At 35.5% G+C, this 25158-nt stretch overlaps 1 protein-coding gene across 16 annotated transcripts in view; it reads right to left on the reverse strand.

Annotated features, from left to right (window-relative positions):
* The window catches only part of RBFOX1 (RNA binding fox-1 homolog 1), a gene marked incomplete at both ends in the record, with an annotated part of 262864 nt that overhangs the window by 41740 nt on the left and 195966 nt on the right, over positions 1–25158 (reverse strand). For 11 of the 16 annotated variants that reach the window (XM_080354223.1, XM_080354218.1, XM_080354210.1 and 8 more), the window contains 2 exons: positions 6085–6217; positions 21307–21387. In XM_080354223.1, coding sequence (XP_080210349.1) covers positions 6085–6217; positions 21307–21387 — 214 coding nt within the window. The remainder of the gene's footprint in view (positions 1–6084; positions 6218–21306; positions 21388–25158) is intronic. The other 5 variants (XM_080354222.1, XM_080354213.1, XM_080354214.1 and 2 more) reach the window with 1 other exon arrangement.

The following is a 25158-nucleotide window of genomic DNA, read 5'->3' on the forward strand; positions in this document are numbered from 1 at the left end:
TCTGTGGATATACAGTGAAGATATTGCAAGATGAATAGGGGCTGATATACTTTGAATTCTAAATATGCAACTGCTTCCTGAATATTATACTGAAGGAAGCTACCAACACTAAAATGAGAGGTGAATGCATGACTCTGTCATTAAACATGGTTAGTATTAAGATGGAGTGACAGAATCAGGCAAATAAGTATAACATTCCCAAGCAGCACACGCACTAATGAAAAGATATCAGCTGATTTTATCTTATTTTGTCCATACGGTCTTGCAGTACAATCATGATGTTAAATATAAAACTTCCAGCTTCTTTTGAAGTTTGAAGAAAAGCAATTCTTCAGATTTTCATAGGTTTTCAGAGGATATTTTCTCTATTCACTGTCCTTATAATTTGTTGACTCCTGTGACTAAATATTAGCACTGCAGTCAAATGTATTTTCTAACATCAATCTTCATCAGAAGGACAAAGTGTAAAACACCAAGAGCTACGTTTTGCTCTCGTGCTTTTATTTTTCCTTCACTATATAATTTTCTAGAGAGTAATTTGCTTGGCTTATCATCCCCTTTTCTCTCTCTGAAGCTGTAGGCAGAGAACAGATGATAAGTCTGAAGCATGGACTCATCTTACCACAGCTGCTTTTATACTTTATATTAAAAAAATTGTCTTGGCAGACAGACAAATCTTGAGTTCCTTGTAAAGCCAACAGAGAGTCTAGGAATAGCCACCTTACTGAAATTAGAATTATTATGCCCAGTATGGATGATATGTCAATGCACCTCTTGGAGGCATTAAAATAAGAAAAACAAATTTGGGGGATTTATTCAGTTGTATTTTACGATTTTATTGTGCTAAGGAAAACTCAAGACAAAAATCCTAATTTAATAAAAAAATATGCATCTAAAGAACACCATATATGGCAATCATTTCCTAAGATTATTTTTCTATAAATATGAAACTATTGTCTCACCAACTATTATATATCTGCTTTGCATGGTTTTAGCTGTTTTATTTTAGTCTCTAAGTCTTATAATAATTTTTGTAACTATATTAAGACAAATTCTTTATTAGTTTAGATTTCACCTTAATAATATCCTGGGAAGACATCTGTCTTCATTATAATTTTTCTATCCTCATCTTTCAAAAGGATTGGGTTGAGTAATCTATCAATGACATAAGATGACAGTTCTTGACTGCACATGCATTAGTTCAGTAACTTCATAGTAGCTGAGTATCTATGGCCCTCAGTCATACACACAATTTGCACTAGTTAACATAAATAACCTAAGGTGGATTAAGTGGAGTGATTGATCCAGTGTAACAAATGAGCATTACAATCCTGATTTCATTCATTCATTCCAATAGAAATCACGGTTATAGTTCACTATTTCCCCTACGTCATAAATAAGGGAAAGTACCTGAGGAACAACAGTTCTGTTGTTTTCTGATTGTCGGTAGGTTTGCCTTCAATGTCCTACACATATTTTCCAGTTTTTGGTCTCAGAAATCATTTTTTATATGAAGCCTTCAAGAAACAACTCATACAAGAGATGCAACTACAACCTTATTTAAAATAAACCAAAGAAAAGACTAAGAATTAAACAGCTTTCAGTGCTCTAATAACACAACTTTCCCCACTGTAAATACAGAACTGAAACTATTCTATGAGACTGTTTCAACTTTTTAGGATGTTCTCTAATTCCTGGTTCTTGTCTTCCCAGTTTCAATGTTTTCTGCTGCAAACAAGTTAAGAGATTTGGAAAATTAATTGATGGCATTGCCCCAGAGAGCAACGCTGGAAGACAGAAATCACTATGCACTTGCAAAACATGTTTTTTGTTCTAACAATTGCACGTATATACAAAGCACAGAGTCCAAAGTAAGAGGAAGTTTCTGTGAGTCCAAAGAAAAAAACATAACCACCATAGCAGATGTAATAGCTTATACTAATTATCTTTCTTTCTTAAATTCAGAATAATGTGTTGGAAAATGAAACTCCTTTTGAATTTTGAATCAGTTAGAATGTAGCAATGTAGTAGGGGAACAGTCAAAAATCATGTCCTCCACCCTCCCCAACTTCACAATTTTATTCAGGGCTGTTTTTTGTTGTTGTTGTTGTTGTTTTGGGGTTTTTTAAAATTCTTCTTTTCAAAGAGAAAAAAGCGTATTGCTATCCCCTGTCTTCCCAGGAAAGGCACAGGTGTGGAGATCCAGACTGAAAGCTAATTCTCTCGTAGCTTCATCACAACCGTGAGGAGCAGAGGGGAAACGTGAAGACAGAGTCATCACTCACTGAACTTGTGCAGAACTTGAGGGAAATGATGCTGGAAAGAAGGGCTTCTCATCATTTTTACTAAAATTGTTATCTATTACTACTGTCTGCTATGCTACCAGATATACAGTGACACTGGCTTTTTTTGACAGCAATATAAAGATAGAGCATCATCTAAACGTTTTACTATTTGGCGAAAGATTTTCAAGAATGCTGACGCACTGGTTGCTGGAGTTCAAAAGCAATTATGGGAATCAAAATCAGATCACCTGCTTTTGGTAGTTTGCTGAACAACAAAAACTGCTTCTTTCTGCTTTCTTTTGACAACACAAGTACTGCCAACTGCATCCAAAATCTGTCATAAGGGTGCCTTCACTGGTAGCTTCTGCTTTATCAGGATATGCTCCCTTATTTCCATTTCAGTAGGTTTTTATGGTACATATAAAGTTATGAGTAAGCTGAACATTGTAGTATTTCCAGGCATTAGAAATGATGTCACAGATGCTAAAAATGAAGTATTTTCCATAAGCTAACAAACAAGGACACTATCCCAAGGAATTGGTGAAAGGTCTTAATTGCAAGTAAAGGATCCGTTAATTATTTATGCAGTGCTATGTAACTCATGAACGCTGATTTCATTTTTAAATGACACATTGCAAATCAGGTGTGCTGTTTTATTTATAAGACAACAATGGCCTTAAATATGGCTATAATCAATAATTTTCCTCAGACCTAGCAAAGCATGCCACATTGGCTGTTTCCCAGAAACAGCAGAAGAGAGCTTTCCATATGAATCACACTATTGTGTTTTGCTTAATGACCACAAGATAGTCTAGATTTCCTTACAGCATGGAACTTGTTGCCATTTCTTAACTTCATTAACAGTTTCTAAGAAAATGTCACAGTCGGTATCAAACAGGACATCAGTGAACAGGAACAACTGCACATTTAAGGGACGCTGAATAGCAAAAAGGTTTCTGTTACAGAGCAGTGAATCCTGAGAGTGCTGCTGAGTCAAGGACAAGTAAGCACCATGTCAGGTTAGTCTAAGAAATTGAAAATATTTCAGTATGAAACTGTTTGCTTGGCTCTAATGCTAGGCTACTTCCTTGAATGCAAAATGAGAAATTGTTACTAAATCAATTGCAAAATAGCATTCAAAGCTTTTTCAATTTTTCTTATCAACAAATTATATTCCAAGTTGTTTGTTTCCTTCTATAAGTTGATTCATCCTCTGTGATCTCTTTATTATCTCCTTAATTTTCCTTGACTCCTACTCCCATTATGACTGAAACCCACATTCTTATAATTTATTTTCATTGATTAAGGATTTTTTCTGACAAAAATTCCTTTTTGCTTCTTTGATAGGTCAGAGTACATAATGGGTGAGCACAGAACAGAACACTGCAAATAAATTCCAAATTGCATTACTGTATGACAAGATCTAATATATTAGGCCAAAGAAATTATTTCAGAATAAAGCTTTATTAATCCAACTGTGGATCAGCACAACAGAGATATGTATTATTTCTGCACTGATCCATGAATTACAGAAGTTGGCACTTCCTTTGTGCATTGGAAAGCAGTGCCTTATTATAAAACATAGGTGGGTGGAGAAAATTAAACATGACTAATATCTGAACTAAGACCTATCTTAATTAAGACAAAGCTTACTAACTGAAAATTTTTGCAGAGTCAAATCGTGTTAGAAAACATACTGATTGGCAAGGTGAGCCCTCATTACTAAGGGTTCATCTCTGACAGCTGGAAGTCATTAGAACAACTAGAAGATGTGGAACCCACTTGTGAAACACTCCTGAACCTGACTGCAGCGCAAAACTTCTGGATTAACTTACAACAGGAGTTCAGAATGTTCATACATCTAACTTACCTAAGGATGCTGAAAGTAAGCAGTACAATTACATGAGAATATATATGTATTACACTTTGAAATTTAATTTTTCATGTTGAGTCACTGTACTAACTAAACTATAAAAATTTCTATAACACACACATACTCATGCAGAGCACCCACATATGGCCCCTTAAATTAAAGCAAATTTAAGTTACTTAATGGTCTGCAAGTATTCACTTATGTTGCAAATACTAATAAAAAAAGTATTGTCCAACTCAAAAACTGTATCACAAATAGCTGGTATATATTTTCTAATGTAACTTTATGATCATGAAACTGGTAATAACCCACACTACATATTACACATTGAACTAAATAGAGGTAGAAAGAGTCCACTGTCCTTATATGCAGTATCCATTTTGTAGCTGAGACATTCAGATTGAAACCAGCCCTTGCAGGACATTCTAAACTCGCCCTCATTGCCATATACCATTACCTGGATCAACTCTAAATGAGAGTCTGGGCCACAGTGGGATAACTTGGGTGGGACACCATCCTTGTCCAAAGCTAACTCAGACAACCTTCAAAAATCATGGTGTGTTCCTCCAGCAGTGGTATACAGTCTTGCTTATTAAATTAATATTATTTTGCTTATTAAACTACACAAGACACTTAAAAAACCAGAATACACTCTTACAAAATAATCTGATTCTGTGCCGTATTTTTATATTAACTTTTAGAACATCTTACTTCTCTGACGTGACAACTGCCCAATGGGAAGGAATGGTCAAAGTGCCCACCTTTAATATCCCTGAAAATTTAGCTCGATGGCTGACTGACTAGAGCAACAAACTTGTGTAGAGAAACACACACCTTTTGCCATAATAGAACAAAGGTTTCATGACAACCTGAGAAAACCAGCGAAAAGCACCCATCTTCTACCGTAACGAAGTAGGAAGATGTAGGAGGACAGGGTCTTGTACTGCAAGCTTTCTTACATGCAATATTCACAGTGAGGGCATATGAGCGGCTGAACAGGATTTAAGTGAGGGCAGAGAGAGAGACTTCCCCTTTACTCAAAGACTTCACAAACCCTTCCTCAGATCTGGTTGCTCTGCAGAAAGGCAGTGGCAAATCTACTTCAAATTTTTATGAAAAACTACTGTTCTGGCCCGGGATCAGATAAGTTTTCTGATTTTCCAAACTTGTCAGTTCCTTCATAGCTGAAAATCTTTTGACAATGCTAGGTGTTTTAAATATCACAAAACCTTTCTGTGCCAGCAATTACAGAGCTACCGAAGAATTTGCTTATTCTCCCTCTCTCTCAAAAACATACTTGAAAAATAACTATTGAGTTTCTATAAATTATTACTATGAATTTCTCTCTTTGGTTCCTTAGTTTATTGCTTGGCTTTAATAAATGTGGGTCACTGACAGCAAAATCTTAAGGTATTATTTAAGCAAATGTACTGAAAAACACATGGCTCTGAGAGAAGTACCTGAGATTTTTATCACGGTAAAGACATTTACTAGAAAAACTAAACAAACTGCAACATAATAATAAAAAAAATACACTGCTAAGCCTTCAGGTCCAGAGACAACTCTCAGTGGATGATTTAAGAAAAAGAAGTTAAGGCGATCCAACCTCCTTAATAACCAGATGTTGGCAATCATCAAAAATATATCTTTAGCTGAAACAATTTCTCTGTTCCAAAGCATTCAGTTTCTAGCAGCATTTACATAACAATATGTGACATCTGAAATGCTTAAGGCCACCAACCGTGGCAGTACAAATTACAGTCATTTTTCAATAGTCGGTGCAAGGTGCACCACTGCCAGCGCGGGGATTGCCTGCATGCTGCGCTGCGTTCTGCGCTCAGCCGCGATCCGCATGCACCGCACTCACACGTGGTTTGCAGCCTTTGGAGATTCATGCTAATAGGTACAAGGGGCCGATCTCCTTACCCGCCGTAGGCTGGGATGGGAGGAGGGGGAGCTGCCGCGCGAAACGTGTTGTACACCGTGCGACCTCGGCCTCTTAGGTGGGCACCTCTGTAGGCAGCGGCTGCGGTTGCGGCAGGGTAGGGAAATCCTGGCACTGTGGAGACAAAAAGAGGAACGAGTGTAAAATATTTAGATCAGTCTAAAACAAGAGTAATGAAGCAGCACGTTTGTGCTTCTATTGAAGCTTGCCTGGCACTGGATGAGGCCAAATAACTAAGCTCTTAGTCTTTGAACTAGAGGCCTCATCTTTTTAAACAAAATCTTTGTATGCAAACAGGAGGTAGCAAACTGGGAATTTAGATGGCAGTATCATCAGCAGCTCTGACTCTCTTAGAAGACACTATTCAAAATAATACTGACTGTTCCAGCCAGCAATGTTACCAGGAGACTCCTGAGGTCCAAGTCACCCAGTTCAAGCTCATGTGTATAACGTCAGAGGAATTTCCATCACATCACTGGATCTGCCTTCAAAAGTCAGCCCTGCTGTGAGTGGGGGTGAGACGTCAGACCAGGTACCTCCAGTGATCTCCATAATCCAGTGATTTTACCAGTCAAACAGAGCTTTACTTTTGCTCCAAAGACGATCATTAACTGGGTCTTAATTGTATACCAAGGGAAAAAAGGACAGAGCAAGAGTCTTCTCAGATTTTGGGCGTGTACCTTGTTCATAACAATACCCATTATTCTTTCAGAGGCAAGGGCTGCATAGTTTGGAAATATCTACCTAAATCCAGATTGTATTCAGATCCAACAGAAACCATTTAGACATATAGCAAATTAACTCAGACATTTTTATACTGTCATTGCAACTAAGCATAAGCATCTGAGACTTAAAATATTTTAATCAGAAACTAAACAGTAATACAGTACTACTTAGTGGTCTTTTTCTGTAAAATGTTTGTAACTTCTCTCTTCATAGACTTTTTAATTGAAAAAAACAAAAAGAGCAGCTTTCCACTTTACTTCCTCTGACAGTTTTTTACCCAATACTTCATTATGTCTTTTCACTTTTGTACATATATTGCTGGTCTATGTCAGAATAGGCATTTTAAAAATTAATTCACCAGTGAGACAATCAAATCCAGCTCTGTTGGCACTCAGGTTCTGTCAGTTGTGCTTCACTGTGTTGAATTTTATTCAGTATGTAAATAAACAGATAAAAGAAATAAATATCACTTAGCAAAGCTCTAATAAGTAGCAAGAAAATAGAAGTAATGATGTATAAAACAGTAAGTTTTTCAAGCCTGAAATACAAATTTATTTCAATCCACATTTCTCTTTCATCTGTTTTAGCACTACATTTTAAAAGCAGCTTTGAATTTGAAAAATAAAATTAAAAATTCAGAACTTGTAGAAATTGCTGGTTGAACATATTAAGGTGACTTCTCAATTTTTGCTTTACTACTATGGCTTTTGGGCTTTGCAACATTTGGCAATGCTTAAGTAGTCTGCTTTCAGTGAAACACTCAGTGTCCTAGTCAATGTTTCTGCTGTAAAACATGCTGTTTGAAATGAACTCACCAATTCCTTGATACAGCCACACATCTTATACACAAGAATGGACCTATCTCTTGATTTTCAGAAGAAATTAGTAAATACAGGTATAATGAAAAACAACTGGAATTTTACAGTTGTATGGGAAACACTGAGGATATACCTCTGAGAAAGCGTGAGCTTCTAATAGTGCTTGTGAGCATTTTTTCCTTTGAATTGTACCACAGAATCCAGCTTTCACACAGAAATAGTAAAATACATACTTTGCAATAACTGAGCATTTATCTTAAATATTCTTTATTCTTCATGGCGGTCACACCTTACAAAGAATTACAAGAAGGGCCACTGACCTTCAATCTTTGACAGTGAATGGTTCTCTACAAAAGGTCACTGGAAAAGCACAGTGCCCCATCAATGAGTGAGTAAAAAGGAACATTTTATATATTTTTTTTATTTTTTTTTATTTTTTTTTTGCATTTTTATGAGAAAGAATGCTTTCTCTTATGAAAGAGGAAAAAAAGTCTAGAATACAGAGATAGCAGGAGGAGGCAGTTTGCCCATAAGCATTTACCAACTCCAGAACCCATAGGAGGTTCAGCATTCATGGGAGAGGCTAAGGCAAGACAAGTGATTTCTACCATTTTCAAGGGATCTGCAACACAAAAGATGTTAGAATGAAAAGCCTGAAGTAATGTAATTGTTTTGCTATGTCTGCCTTGCAGCATCTCCTTAATAAAATCATGAAGCATAACATGTCTAGAGTAAAGCAAAATTCTCAAAAAGTGTGTCAAAGCAATTAGTAGAAGGTAGAGTGATGATCTGGAGTTCCGTCAAGAAGACAGTAAGACACGATGGAAACTAAACCTGAGAAATATTGAACTAAGAGTGGCATTGCAAGGTCTCATGATCAAGTGAGGTCTAACAGCAGAGTTTAGATATAATAGAACTATATCCATCCCGAAAAAAATCATTTGGGTCAGTCTGAAAATCGGAGTATCTGAAAACATGCCTTCCATTTCCAGGTGGTAATATTAAAGATTAAGATTAGAGGTAAAATAATCAAAAAGATCATGTCACCCTAGATTTGAGTGTAGGGGAAATAAAAAGCTACTCCAGCCCAGCTGAGAAACCAGATGGTTAGGAATAATAACCACAGAATTTATTTTGCTACCAACCTTTTAATATCCTCACCCAAAAATAACCAGCAGAAGTGGCACCATTAGGACACAACTGAAGAATGGACTTCATAAAAACAATTTTATGAAAAAGACACTCTCATCAGGAAGCATTAAGTGTTATTAACTAGCCCCAAAAGTAATGAATATGCTAGCCAGGAGGGGTAAAGATTTTAATGACTTAGTTTGTAGGTCAACCTTCCTTAGAGCCTCAGTGCCAAACTGCTGAAACTCAGTCAGTGAAAATGCTATTATAATGGGGTTGAAAATGTGTTTGACACTCAGCAGGGAAACATGAGTCCACTTCTAAGCAAAAAACTTCAGTTTAGATCCCAAAAATGAAATCTGGTCAGCAAACTGCAACATTTGAGCAAACAAAAAGACATTTGGAATTACCAGGATTAATGTTAGTATATCAGTAAAACGTAGGTAACTAATGATTTTATATAGGAAACAAATACGAGCATGAGGAAAAGAAGAGGAACTTAAACTTTGTGTTCACAGACGAAGTTTAAGCAAATACTAATTCCTTTCAAAATATGTAATATAAGCATTGGTTTCATAATTTTTTTATTAAATGAACAGGAGAGGTAGGTGCACTTTGTAGGCACCGTATTTCAACATATGCCTTGGAAAACAAAGACTGAAGGAACAATAATAAAGCTTGAGTTCCCAAAAGGAGGAATATAACCTGATAAGAAATACTTAAGGGTTATATACTGTGTATTAAAGTTTTAAAGCTTTGGGATAGATGGAAGAGTAGCAGATGTAAAAAACAACAGGGGGCAGATTTTGCATCAAAGCCATAAAAATATACAACCATTTTAATGGCCAATTATTCTTTGCATTTGTGTTGTGGTTTGAATTTGTATGAGAGTGCCATATGCCTCAAGAAAGGTGAGCCATCAAAATGGATGAACGAATCTACCTCTCATCACTCCCAATCACTCCTTCTTCGCACAAACTATCAGGTCATCCGCCATCAAGAGTTTTCAAATGTTTTATGGTGAAAAATTTTACCATCATATCATGTCTGAATCGGTTAATAGCTAATTTACTGCAACATAGTTTAACTGTTACAAAGGCAGGGAGACACATTTACATTATTCCCATAGTTTAAGAGAATCCCTGTTGAGGAAGCACTTCAGAAGTGCTGGACGATAAATTAAAAACAAAGAGATGTAATGGGTAGCATGCTGAGAAAGGCGAAGCAGAATAATCTATGTGATATCATCTGAGATTTCAAGAACAGAATCAGGAGTTTATCCTGATGTATGTTGTGCAGCAAGTTTTCTCTTTGCTGTAATAGCAAGAAGTAGTATTACCTGGCATTCTTTAAAATAATTTAAAAAAAAAAGTGCTAAAGACGATGTGTACAGATCTTTGTATTTAAATACACAGTCTGAAGTACAGTGCAAGTAAAATTTAAGCTCTGTTATACTGCAGATTTTAACTTTTAAATTTTACATATATTTATGGACTCTTAAAATTCCAGGGTAAAATATCTTCAGAAAGTTCACAATGTTTACAAATTGCAAGCTGAAAATACACTTTTTCACATCTCATTTTTGTGAGATGATTATTGCTATGATCTAGTTTTGAATTAACTGAATTCAAAGGAAATTTGCCATATATGTCAAATACAGTCACAACCGGTCACTTCTCTTTCATTCGCAGTCTATTTATTTTTTGAAACACATACTTAAAATTAGTAGAACAATGATTCCCTTACTATTGTACAAAAATGTATGTCAGTATTAAACACTATTGTTTAGGAAAGAATAAATCTATATTTTGGACAAACATTCTCATTTGAAATGCATTGAAAAGGAAAACAAAAATCTCTAATTAATGTACAAGTCTAATCACCATTCTCCACATGGAAGAGTAATTTTTCACTGTTCATTTGCTCAGTGTAATCTCAAAACTGACATAACAGAAAAGCAATGGCCTATAAATCTGCTCTCATTTGTTTCTTTAATATTCATATTCCATTGAACTACAGCTGCTTGTTGCTGCAGTCTATTACAACTTGCAAAGCTGTCGATAAAAACATTATGAAAGGCAAGATGTGTTTCTTCATGGCTCTGTGTGCCATTTATTTTGAAAAAAATAACAATAAATGACTCATGGATTGTCCCTTAGTTTGCTGCACGCTGGGCGATTAGTGATTAATTACCTTGCTGCAAATTGACAGGGCACAAGGAAATCGACACAGCTCTGATTAATTAACTTTTTATGTGAGACAGTTACTTACAAAACACTGCACACTGTAATTGAATCCCTTTACACAACATTACTGCATTAAGTTTCTAGTCAAATTCAAATTAGCACAATATTTCACATAAATTTGGTGAAACTTTTTATAAGAAGGTGAAATGTGGCAGATTACGTACATATTTCTAGAAAGAGGACAGCTGCTTTAAGACATTATTTTCAACTATTTCATCCTCAGACATATGGAAAATAACGATTCGTAGGATTTTTCCATACCAAATCACCAACACAACCATACTCAAAACCAGAATATTTCAGTAAAAAGCAGCCTCCTAGTTAATGTGCTTATTGTAACGTCAAATTGCAGGAAGGCATTTAACTGTTCCAACAACACTTGCTATTTGGTTGCCTTTACCTTAAATTTGTTTCCAGATCTAATTGAACTAATATTTCAACAATAACTTGCACATATTTAATTCACACTTAAATTAGTTTAAGTATATATGGAATTATTTGTTTTCTCTGCCCTCCTCTGTTTCATGTTCTCTAGTACTCCAACAAAACAAGCACCAATGGTTTCTATGTATATCAATACCATTATATCTTGATGCTACAGCCTGGACACTGTCTCATCTTTTTGTCTAAACTCTTTCACTGTGAGGGTGACTGAGCACTGGTTCAGGCACCCAGAGACGCTGTGGAGTCTCCATCCTTGGAGATATTGTATAGCTGTTTGGACATGGTCCCGAGCAGCCTGCTCAAGGTTATGCTCCTTCAGCTTGGGAGATGTACAAGGTGACCTCCACAAATTCCTTCCAACCTCAGCTATTCTAAGATTCAGTCATTTGGTGATTCTGTAATTATCAGAAATTCCCATATATCTCATCCTTCTTTTACAGGACTGTATGTGCAGCCACTCGAATCCCAAAGACATCAAGAGATTTCTCTTAACACAGAAAAAAATGGAGGATGTGGAGGATAAAAAAGAACAGATAAGATGACAGAATTTTTTTTTTTTTTAAAGCTATGTAATGACATCAATCTACAACCTCAAATAAAAAAAAAAAAAGATACCATTTACAGCCAAATTACTTATGGTGTACTCAATATCACAATAAGAGTACTGTACAGTTGATGTTACAAAGAATATAAGTAGTAGATGAACAAAGAATAGTTGAATTTTCACAAAAGTAATTACTAACAAACAAGAAAAAACTAAGTAGGTAAATTCAAACAAACTAGGCCATAAAGAAAAAGAAACTACTAGTAGAGATCAGAGAAGCCACATTTGATCTTAAGTTAAAGAAGATTCTTCAAATATAGATGATCAAATGGATCAATAACTTGTCTAGTGTTCTTGGTTGTTGGACATCTACAAGTTCCAAGCAAACAGAAAAATTCCCCTATGTCACTGTTCCTGAGACAAAGTAAAAAGGACATGCTTGTGGAAAACTAGATGAAGAATGGCACTACTGTAAAGAGATGACAAAATTTAGTCATTTGAATGTTTATGAAAGTCAATTCTGTGGTGACGAGAAGCTCTGTCTGGATGGCACAAGGATTACTAAATCTGAACAGAATTAGTAAACTGTGAAAAAGAAATTGCAGAACATTGTTGGGAACAACTTAGGTAGGAAGTGACTGAGGAAGAAAACACCTAGTTAACCTAATTCCAAGCCATAACGGAAAAAAAAGTCAAAACAAATAATAGCATCTGCAAAGAGTCGTATAGTTATTCAAGTATTAATCCCTCAAAGGCACTTAAAAACTGTGAAATTCAGGTTGAAGAATTTTGCTGTATACAACATGGTTTTAAGAGCCATGATTTAATAACAACACAAGAAGTATAGTGACACTAAGGTGGGGTTTTTTTCTTTAAACCGAATCTTACAGACACAAAGAATCCTACGTACAATAACTTCATACATCATGATGTGAAAAAATGCTAAATGTAATTCTAACTATTTAGCTGCATACTGAGAGGAGTAAATCCAGAGAATCCTATAGTCCTAACTCATTGGTTAGTCACAAGTATGGCCAGTGGCCAAGTGCCGTATTTCCATTAACAGAAAAGTTAAGACACATGAGATGCCCAGCTGTCCTTGGTCAAACATGATTTTATTATTTGAACTAAGTGACAAAGATACACTCCACAATTTACTATTAAAAATATTATGCATACATTTCCAGTCATCTCCCACTACCCAGGTGCTCAATGGTGTGCAAGTTAAAAAAAGTCAGTGGCACACAATTTAGGACACGTCTATTATTATAAAACTTTTCAGTGTACTAGTTCAGACACACTGTGCCATCACTAAATAAATTAACGGAAGAATTAATATAACCAGCAAGGCACTTAAAAACAGATTTGCAGGAGGGAAATGAGACCCATATTTACAGATTCTGGCCAAATACAATACAGCGCATTGGTGACTTATTAGTGACCATTGAAAATACTGATAAACAGAAGGTAAAAGGACAGTTATTCTGAAAATAGCTACAGAAGGAAAATATATAATGATACAAAAGACACAAGATATTTTAACAATAATTTCAGGCAGTGCTACCAAAAAACCCTAAACAGGTTCACTTCACAGTTTAAAAAGACTGAGACTTAAATCACGAATATAATGTAATAGTTATTAACATAATTTTGCCCAATTTTGCTAATTTTGTATTATCTTTGTAACTGTCTGACTTAGAAGCCAGTGGAGTTACCCTCCATTCACATTCGCGTAATTTTGTTCAAAACATGGCCTCTGGTCCAATACAATGGGCCAAAACAGTGTTTAAAAACTTTCTAAAGACATTTGAACAAAAGATGACATCAATATTTTTTCTGGAAGTGACACGCTATTTCTCAACCTTCTACATTTCTATATATGCGGGAAAAAATATGGAAAGCAATTAGTAAACTTCCCTTTCTACTTATTACTGCTATCTTCTTTAATTAAACTTTCACATAAACTGACTCTATTTTAACATACAGACAAGGAAAGGGTCTTTTCACATTATTGCTGGGTTACTATCAGGTGATTCTCTTTAGTTTATAAATAAAGACAATTAATTAACTCAGGAAGCACATTAAACCATAGTTTGACTCCTAAATGTTCAGTAATAAGGTTTTTATATCCTGGAAATGATATGTGTGATCTGTCTACTCAAATGTATGGCAATTTCCCTTTGGGCAAGATTTTTGCACTGTTTCACTCATGTATCTCAGTCCTCGATGCTTAAATTTGCTTAATCACAGAACCTTTGCAGGGGTGCTCCAGCTTTTTTTCTCTATGAAGCAATAAAATGCAGACAAAACCACAAACATGTAAATACAATCTACTAATACAAATTTTAACAGTGATGAAGTGACCTGCCATTCCATTTAAAGATAAAACAGACCAATTAAAATATAGTTTGCAAAAACCTTTTTACATTTACTTTGCAACACAGGCAGATTATTTATACCATAAGACTACTCATACTTCAGACTGTTCCTGGGCCATAGACCAATTCATAATGGCAAGTCAACTAAACGGCCTCTCCCTTATCAATAACAGTAAAATCACAAAAAATAAAGAAAAACTACAACAATAAAACTACAACAAAATCATTACAAATTGTTCATTGATGTCATTACAATAAAGCATATGTCTATTTGGATTGAATATGGTCAATCATGTCTTGCATACAAACCCCAGAAAAGGATCTACCAACCACCAGGACCACCTGCACTTCAGTTGCTTGGAGTCTCAGGATAACACTATCAGAAGACTACCAGAATCACAATATAGTTTTCAGGTAATTACATGTGTGTGCAACAGATTAAACCTGACAATATCAACTGAATCAAGATTTTTAAACTGAATGTTTCCACTAACGAGCCTGCATAGAATCACATGTTAAGTCACAGAACCACAGAATGGCTGGGGTTGGAAGGGACCTCTGGAAATCATCCAGTCCAACCCACCTGCTAAAGCAGGTTCACTAGAGCAGATCACACAGGAAGGTGTCCAGGTGGGTTTGAATGTCTCCAGAGAAGGAGACTCCACAACCTCTCTGGGCAGCCTGGGCCAGGCTCTGGCACCTCAAAGGAAAGAAGTTTCTCCTCATATTCAGATGGAACCTCCTGTGCTTCAGTTTGTAAATCCCCTTTTGAAAATGTGTATTTTCCCCATGTAATCTTCTTGGTACTGGAAATACTCCAGAATATAATAGAAATGTCAGAGGTCTTACAACCAATCCATTAGTAATGCCACATAAAAATAAAACATGGGATGTCTTCACTGAAACAAGTGACATGAAAATAGTTTCATACAGCACTTTTTACGTAGTTTACTAATATTCTCAAGCCAACTAACCTACTTGTGGATATTCAACAGGTACATTAATAGACAGGCTTTACCTTCTTTTAATTTCTGTACCACAATGAATCCGCAAAGGACTAAACCCTACTATTGGATATGGTATTTATATTTAGTATTTATGATTTTCCCTATTTATTCCATGCATATCAACAAAGTCCTGAACTGTACTCTACTTATGAAACAAACCAAAATACCCACACGGAAAAAAATATCTTTTTAAACATAGTAGATGTGACTGTCATACATAAGTGTTGATAAGTTTTAAATAGACAACATATATCAAAAGCAGAATTCCCATACCATTTAATTAATACTTTAAGCTTCCGCTATAGATTTTCCTTCTCTCCTGGCACAGAATAGATAACTCTGGATCAGTAGGATTATTAGGATAGTGAAGGAACATTGCTAATGCCTGCTCTTAATTAATGAAATGTATTTTCCTGATTTGCTTTAAAAGAACTTTAGCATTAAAAATATTTTCTGACAAAAATATTACAGGGCCAAAGGTTTCCAGGGAATTATCTGAAAGAGCTGCCTTCCCACCTTTCAAAAACATCTCATCTTTGCCTTGTTGTTTTCTGGTTGCTCATAAGCTAAAATCCCAGGGCAACATAGTTTATTGTTTTAATATCTGTCTGACGCAAAGCAAAAGTATTCTCTGGCGAGTGCTTATCTGTCATATGTACTTCTGTGAAAGGAATATCAAGACAAATAAGATGTTCCAGGGCATATCATGGGATTATGAATTTGGCACTGACTGAATTGTGTGTAAAAATAGTTGAAATGATAAATACAAAAAATATGGACACCGATATTTTGAGGATGGGAACTTGAAGAGCATTGCGTTTTAAATATTTAAATTCAAGTGTTTATACTATTTTAGTATAAATATAGAATGAACACTCAAGCCTATAAATGGGACAAACAAAATGAGAGGAAAAAATATTCATAATTGAAACAGTTAAAACAGTAAAATTCTATACTAATGATACAACGGACTGTGAACTTATTTTGTATTAATTAAATTCAATGTAATGGCATTTTCTATATTGAAATGAATAACCAGTGATCTGGAAATTCATTTAGACCATTAGGTTAATTACAGAAACTGATGGAAGTTTTATCAGACAATTACAATTAAAGAACAAGAACAATGTGGGACAGATTTATAAGCATTTGGACCACCTCAATCATTTTTGTTGAATTCCATCACCATTTCTTGCAAAATTGTAATCAATATATCAATTTAAAAATGGGCTATCAACTTCATTTGCCCTTGGCTACGATAAAATAGAATAAATTAATATCTGATTTTGTCATTTTTGTATTTTTCCTTTTTTAAATTCTATCACTTCCTTGCAATATTAAAGATTTATTTCTTTTTAATCAAAAATTAAAATTTATGGAAAAAGCATGTATATTTTGGAGCTGATAAGCATGCTTATTGAAGATGAAACAACTCTACCATTTAGAAAATGTAAGCCAAAATTGACATCAGTTTAAAAAGTACTCATTGAAGTCAAGGCAAAATTCTCTTTTATGGGCATGCAAAACATTTGGGAAATAGAGGCACTCATCTGTGCATCATTCTGAGCAAAGACATGCAGGAATTTACTGATTTACCATACACATTAGCTATTCAGTTCAGTGAACTGCTCCTTTAATACTACCTCAGAAAAATCTACTAGTAGTTACGTACCTGATAACTCAAGTATCTTCATTTTTACTTGGAGCTAAATTAAAGCTTAAAAGTTACAAAGATCAAAGTTTTGATTTAGAGAGTGAAAACTATTTAGCTGCCTTTGAACTTGTATTAAAATTTGTAAATCTCTCCCGTTGCCTTCCATGAGACCTGGGTATGCACAACTGTAAATTTCTGAAAATTGTGATGTGCAGCTTTAGGCTGCCTTCCCCCTACACCAGCTGGTGCTTACTGAGCCCGAGAACATTGACGAGCACAAAGAAGTTCTCTCCTGGCAGATCAATCCCCTTTTCCGTCCCCTGCCATGGAAGGGTAGAGGAGGTTATCAAGAAAAGGTAGTCAGGCTTTTCACAGAGGCACACACTGGGAAGACAAGACACAACAAACATAACTTGAAAGAAGAGAGGTTTCCAGTTTTAGGACACACTGGTGTTGGAAGAGGAACTCCAGAAAGGTTGTGCAGCTTCCATCCTTAAAGGTGCTCTGGTGCAACCTGGTCCTTCCAACCTGAATGCTTCTTTGATTCTATGACTTCATGTCTTCTTTTTGTTTCCTCATGTTTTGGCTCTCTGACTTCAATTTCATTGACATTTTCAGACACTTCTACATTATAGAAAATGGGGAAAACAGGCACTAAACAGCTTTTATTAGAAGTCCTTGCATAAATTCAGATTAATATTTTGGCCTTTTTTAACCATACATACCCAGCTATATTACTGCACTCTGTAGAACAGGCATACAGATATTCAGTGACAGATTTTTTTTCTTCTTTTGAATCTTCCTTTTGTCCAGCAGGGTCTTAATATGGATCCTATTCTCGAGTGGCTTCAATTTAGAAAATTCCCAAAATTTTTCTTGATTCATTTCTTATTTAACAGTAGATACAAATTTCTCCAGGTTTTTAAAACTTCCTGTGGAAACAACTAGTCTAAAGAAGTGGGGGTAAAAAGACACTGTCAGTTATGTGCAGCCAAACTGTGTGATTTACAAAGTTCCAGTGAAACATCATGGGCCTCCAGGAAGCTCCCAGGGAATGCTTACTTATTCGCTGGGACTTGGTGTACTCTAGTCTTTACTTGCTGGGTATATCTCTTTCCAATACTTGTCTACATTCTGCATTATGATAATCCTGAAGGATCTGACTGAAATCAGTTGTATCAGTTCTGTCCTCGAGAAGCCAATACTATGGGAATCTAGAGCGGCCAAGATGAGACCATGAGCTTCCTTACTTTCTCTCAATCAGGCAAAGAATCTGTCCACCAAGGGATGTGAACACATCTGCATGCTGAAAATATGCTTTCTACGTAACAAATCATCTATTCCCGGAATAGATGTGCAAATGAAAAACTGATCCAGGTCCCATCTTCCGCTTCAGCCTAGGAGAACAGATGAGGCATGAGAGACTATTGCTACTGATTTGTTCCACTGCTTGCAGAAGAAACAGCTCATTTCTTTCTGTATTATGCAAAGGGCCAGAAGTGATGGAAGGAACCAGAGCCATGTTTCCATCTCCTGACATATTCAGAGGTGTAACTAATCACTGTACCAGGAAAAGTACAATATGATAAATAAAATATATCCTGGGGAAATAAAACATCAGAAGGGAAAGAGTAGCTCTAAGAAAATTTCTCTTCTGGCTAGCCAAAAAAATGGGCTGAGAGTGTTCAGACTTATCAGAGATGACTAGTGATCAATATAATTAAAAGTCAATAAGTTAAGTGAGAAATAAAGCTAGCCAAATCAAGAAAAATATACTTTACAACTGCATTTCAGTCCTTCATTTCTTATAGTATACAACTCAGGAGCAAAAGATGAAGAGTCAAGTTAACGACAACGTTTCTAAAAATGAGGACTATCCTCTTATCTGAAAATTCCTAAACGCCTCTAGCATTTAATGAACTCCAAGCCACTCAGGCAGCTTTAAAAATCTCAGCTGACTCTTTCCCTTCTGTTAAAACAATTACAAATTCAAAACCTCTTAATTCTTACATTGTAAGATGTTGTAAAACATTACATGGTTACAATACTGGCAGTAACAATAAATGATGAACAAATTATTCAAAGATGAAGGCTGCAATATCGTTGTCTACATGGAATTGTAATAGTAAAACTATTAGTCTCCTAGACACCAATGTTGACTTACCAGTTATCATTTCGATATTACAAATGTGCATAAAAAATGTAATATAGATTTTTAAAATAATAAAAGAAAATGAGTCAAAACTCGAGCTTCATTTCTATTCACTTCTTAGCAGAATTTCCTACAGAAATTGAACTATTTTACATCTCTATTGAAAGTTTTGTAATAAGGAGAAATAAAAAAAAAAACTTAATTACAATCATTAGTAATTGTAGTAATTTTGTACTATTAAGAGTTGTGACCCTGTGGGGGAAACTACATTTTGGCAATACGAAACACTATACATAATAGAAGAATAATCATGACTTGCAGACACACAGATTCAACAGAAGTATAGTAATTTCTACTGCAAGGGCTACTAGCAATCTCTGTTATGAAACTGCGCATTACACGTTGCCCAGTGGGAGGCAGATAGGCAAAGTCTGTTTACTTATGTATTTGGCATAATTGAAAACAAACAGGTGTTTGTTAGGATATCATTATTCCAGAAGCACCACTGCAAAATAAGATTTTTCAAAGGGATTGCCTCATGAGACATAATGGAAACAGTGAAGTATAGAGCTTAGCTAGCTATACAATTACTATCTAGGGATTTAATAATAGTGGAAATACCGCACAATATAAACAGCAATGCCAGAAATAAATTTTGTAGGATAGAACTCAGTGAGATAATAGGAGCAACTGGGTAAACTTAAGAAAGCCTTTCTTTGGAGTAATTTCTAGAAAACTAAAAATACACTGCTCCCCACACCACCCCGCAAAAATAACAAAAGCAGCTCCCCCCTAACAGATGAACGAAAAATTTGGATAACTTTCTAGGAAAATAGTTTCAGTCAAAGATTGGTACTTCAGTCCAAAGACTGGTATTTCAGTCAAAATAGAGCAGCGTACCAAAAATGAACACTGATTTAAACATTAAGTATTTTGTCTCTGTATTACTACAAGGATTAAAAAAAAAAGCACTGGGAAATGTGATGTAGTAGAAAATATTCTTGAAGTACCTGGAAGCAAATGCAGACTTAACTGATAATTTCATTTCCAATTTAAGACACTTCATATATTTTGTTAGTTCACTATGTATTTGTAGACTCCTGATTTGAAAGGAGATCCCACATCTATAATGTAAAAGCAGCAGCTTTAGGGACCATGTTTATAGCCTTTGACAGAAGAGAGTTACATGACTGTAGAGATGATCACTATGGAACTCTTCAGTCCTCATTTCTGGTTTTAATTAACAAAAGAAAATAATTACTTTAGCAGTCTAGATAAGCTTTAAAGGATTCCAGATTGAATAGGATCTTCATAAAGAGCATATCCAATAACGTTGTTAAATCAGACAAAGTAAAATATTTTCTTTACAGAGGACTGCAAAGAACACAGAGCAAATGCTGCTGTTCACCCTGATTCAGCAAGCAGCAATTATTGCTGTTTCATGCAGTTAGAGGCTTCTTATCTGACTATATTTCAGAACGGGCATCAGCGGTATCACCAATACAACCTAAAACACTCGCAGAAGCATCAAGTTCCACTTCTGCCTCAGAATCTGAGAGGACACATTTCAAATCCAAAGTTTTGTACAGAAAAATGGCTGATGACAGAATGCATCACTTCAGCTTGTCTTTGCTGCTTTTATTAGGGCAGCTTTTAGAATTCAAAATACCTAGTTGCACAGTCTTTTTCCTTTTGTAAAAAAGACTTTACATCTCTTTGCTTCCTGACACAATGAAATGGAGACATAACACTTTTAATCAAATCACAGTTGTGACCAGGATGGAAAAGGAAGCACAACATCATCTACATAAAATGCAGAGTGCGCAACAGGACTGGATTCCAAAAAATTTCAGTCTTACATAGAACTTTTGACCATTTCTGTAAAACACTGCAATTTAGCGTGTCTTTTTTATTAAATAAAATATACTTTGATGATAGTGATGCAACTAAAAACACCATTGACATTATTTGCATAGGTTTATAAATACCAAATTTACCTTAACAAAAGCTATTGGGAAAGTTTACATTTTTAGAGGGCTTAATTCACATTAATGTGCTTTTGTCACAAAACAAAACAACGAAAGAGCCGTAGCACTAGCTTACTTGTGGATGTGTATACTAGTGAACTGGGGGCACTGTACACGGGAGATCCCTCCTGGTTTGCCTGGCACAGCAGCACCCTGCCTACAAGAAAGAGAGAGAGAGTGGTATCTGCTTTTGGAACACTCAAACTAAACCTTCATTTTTATCTCAAAACAGAAATAAAGCCATAACCGGAGCAGTGCAGTGAAGCGGGGGCACTTTCTGTACTTTGACTTCAAAGCAGAAAAAGCCCCGATCAACACATACAATTTTACATTTGAAAAAGCAAACCACAGGCATCCCCCCAAATACAAACACCCTTTTTATCACCCGGGGAGGCTGGTGCACAGTGAGGCACGTGCAGCGCGCACCAGTCCCTCTGGTTTCTCTCCCTCTCTGCCCTGTCCTTGCACCAGTAGCTGCCCAGTTTAGTGCTGCCGCTAATGGCAGCAGCCAAACCACGCACACCCCCCATCTCCCCAGCCTTGGCCACAATGAGAGGCTGCTCCAGCAAACACAGCAGATAAATCAGACCGCAAAGCTCACATGTTACGCCAAGTACGTTCTCAAGTTCTACTGCTTAATTTAACACTGGTGCAATCGCTAATACATTTGAAGATTTCAGTATTTTTTTCCTCAAATGAGAAAAACATAAGCATAAGTTACTTTCCAGTATATAAACTGGATTCAGAATTAAGAATAAAATGAAATAAAACAAATTAAACCATTTCTTAAGAAAAAAAAAAAAAAGAAGAAGAAAAAAAAGTAAAACTAATAACCAAATGAATTTAAAACAACACTTTCGCAGTGGATGTTCATTTTAAACAAATGACAGAAGTTTAGGCTTATTTCTTGTTTTCTGTTTATTTTTAAATGAACTTGGATCAAATGCCTTACTATTTCAATACCTTTCTCAGTAATTATATTTTAGCATTCTTAGCTGAATACAGACTGAATCTTGACAACTATATCGACATATTAGGAAAAAACCTTCTGCCTTTCTGGAATACAGCCCACCGGGAACAGCAGGATGTTAGCAGGACCTACCAACACACTCTCTTGACTCTGGGAACGTGTACATTGGAATATAGATGTATTTAACACCATAGATGCTACAACACTTGTGCTACTACAGAAGCCTGAAATGAGAGTGAGCTGAAGACACAGATGCATTCATTCAGCTGTAATGATTTCAAATATATTTAATAAATATATAAAGTTTTTTAGAAACTGAAGATCATAGTTTCTTTATATTATTCAATATAAATTCTAGATGATACTTGTTCTGTGGTCCACAGGTATTTTCCTATTCTTTGCAGCTAACATTCTTACATTTTTTTTTTCTGATTTCATCTCATACAAATCTAATTTTCCCTACTTGAGTCTTCTAATTTCCAATGAAAGTACTTCAAAACAGATGTTTTTTTATCCATGCTACTAGACTGTATTGAATTTGTTGCATAGAGTTTTCTAATTATATTTTGACAATCTGCCTTCGAATTTGTATGTAAAATTAATAGTAATACCTAAAACACTAGTATTAGAATTTGTAGGAATAATACGGAACTTTTACATCTGCTTTTATGAGAAATGATTATTTCTGCTGCATCTAATTTTGGTATTAAAATATTTAAATTGTAATTTATACAACTGGGGAAAGACTGAATTATTTACAATAAGATCTTCTGGATAAACTTTAGAACATTGAAATCATCCATAAATTCCCTGATGGACAAAAAACATTATTTTTCTTCTAGAATACTAAATCCTAGCATGACAGAATAAAGGATGGCGGGGTTTTTTTTAAGAAAGAGGATTTTAATATAAAGTTCTTAATATTTCTGTTCAAACTGAAATTTAATAATATAATAGAGCTGATGAACTTCAAAAAATTACAGTCATGCAAGAGTTCATCTTTAAGTCTGCAATGCCTTCTGTACCAGCATATTTAAGGTTGGTATTTTCTCATTAAGAACAACCTGCAAGTTGTTTTTTTTTTCTACTTTTCCCTAATATAAGCATCCACTTGTTTGGTCACAACAGGCATGTGACCAGTGACACAAGATTTTGAAGACCATCAGCACAAAGTCTCTCCTGATTCACTCTGTCAGAAGGATCAGAAAAATATTAGCACCTATGTCCGCCACGTGTGTTCCCTGCAGGCACAGAGAAGAGCTTTGGACAGAGCAGCGGCAGAAGGGAAACTGAGGCAGCCATGCTGCTGGTTGTAAGGGGGTGCTTGGGCCAGACTGATTCACTCCTCATCCCTGGTGTACAGGCTGGCAGCACAGACAAAAATGTACTTTTCATGATCAAAAAATACTCCCACTCCCATTCCTCTTCCTCCCATGTTTGATTAGGTGCTTTGTTGAAGGACTATAGTTATTTTGAGGAAATAATTACTCTAAAAATATTCAGGGCTGTGAAAAATATTATGTAAAGTCATTTACATTTTTGGAATACTAAAAATTCAGTTCCCAATAGTTCCAAGATATTTGACTGAAAGTATTTTCCTAATTTTTTTCATGCTTTCAAAAATAAGTTTTTGTGTATAGTTATTTACATGATTTATATATCCTAAGCCACAAAGCATAAGGGGAAATACCAACGCACTAGCGATGATGCACAGACTACTCACTGGCTCATACAAAACATATGACAAAGTTCACTGTATTTCTCAAATACTCAGGTAGCTAAGAAGTAGTAACCAGGATCAACAACAGGACTTCCCAGTAAATTATAAAGGATTTTAAATCACCTGTGTTAAAAACAGCTTTTAACTGCAACCACTGTTTAGCCAGCACTACAGACATCATAATGACATGATTTATGGAAGTATAAATTGAAACAACATTCTGGAAACCTTAATTACTGGGATTGTATAGTCTAAATACTGAGAACCTGAGCTTAGAATACATCACCCCCCAGTATAGGTGGCTTTAGTACCTTTGCTCATGAACAAAAGTTTACAATGTTGTTATTTATTGTCCAAGAATTTGGGGAGATTTACAAAAAGGAAGAGGATGGAAGTGGCACTGTAGTGCTCAGTAATGCACTGGGGTTTTGCCCTGGAATGTAACTGAGACATGGGGGAAAAAACTGATTTCCTGCTTTCACTCTGGGAATCCTGAAGAACCACAGCTTCATATAAAGCTATTCAGACAACTCAGAGATGACAGTGGTTCCCTACAGTATACTCCATCATAACAAGAGAGTAACTACATAAGCATTTTCAGTGGCAGAAATTAATCAAGTCAATCCCCAAGGCTGGTCTAGAGTGGGTATTAGTGCATGGGTAGATGACTGTTTATAATATAGAAAGTAACTTACTACATACAAGGAGATTTAGTGAAGATTACATCACTCTAATCCATTATGCACTTGGCTTTCCAGGTAAAGTAGCTCTTCTTCATACATGTTTATGCCATTACCAACAGGAGCTTCTTACTGCTTTTTGTAACTAAGTACCAGTTCATACCTTCTATATCACTATTCACCAAAAAAAACACCAACCCTAAATAAACTCACAGGAGAAAGTGAATAAAAGCTAAAAATATTTGTGTTCCAGTTCACCTATATTATTATAAGATAAAATGTTACTTTATTACTTTAATCTAAAAGCTGTATTATTTATTAAATTCAGTTATTTCTTTTTATCTTCCTCCCAATACAGCTGGATGTTACATAGCCCAATCTTCTCCCTCAGTTAGTTCTCACCCGTTCTGATCACTGTTTTTCTTTCTACCTTTTGCAAAAACTATTATAACTATACACTTAATTCCTCTTCCATACACAATGCATGCAGAAAACTACAAAGTTGCATCTCTCATGAACACATCAGGAGATTTGCTAGTGTATCAGAGATCCTCATAA

This window comes from Nesoenas mayeri (assembly GCF_963082525.1).
Source record: "Nesoenas mayeri genome assembly, chromosome: 15".
NCBI lineage: Eukaryota > Metazoa > Chordata > Aves > Columbiformes > Columbidae > Nesoenas > Nesoenas mayeri.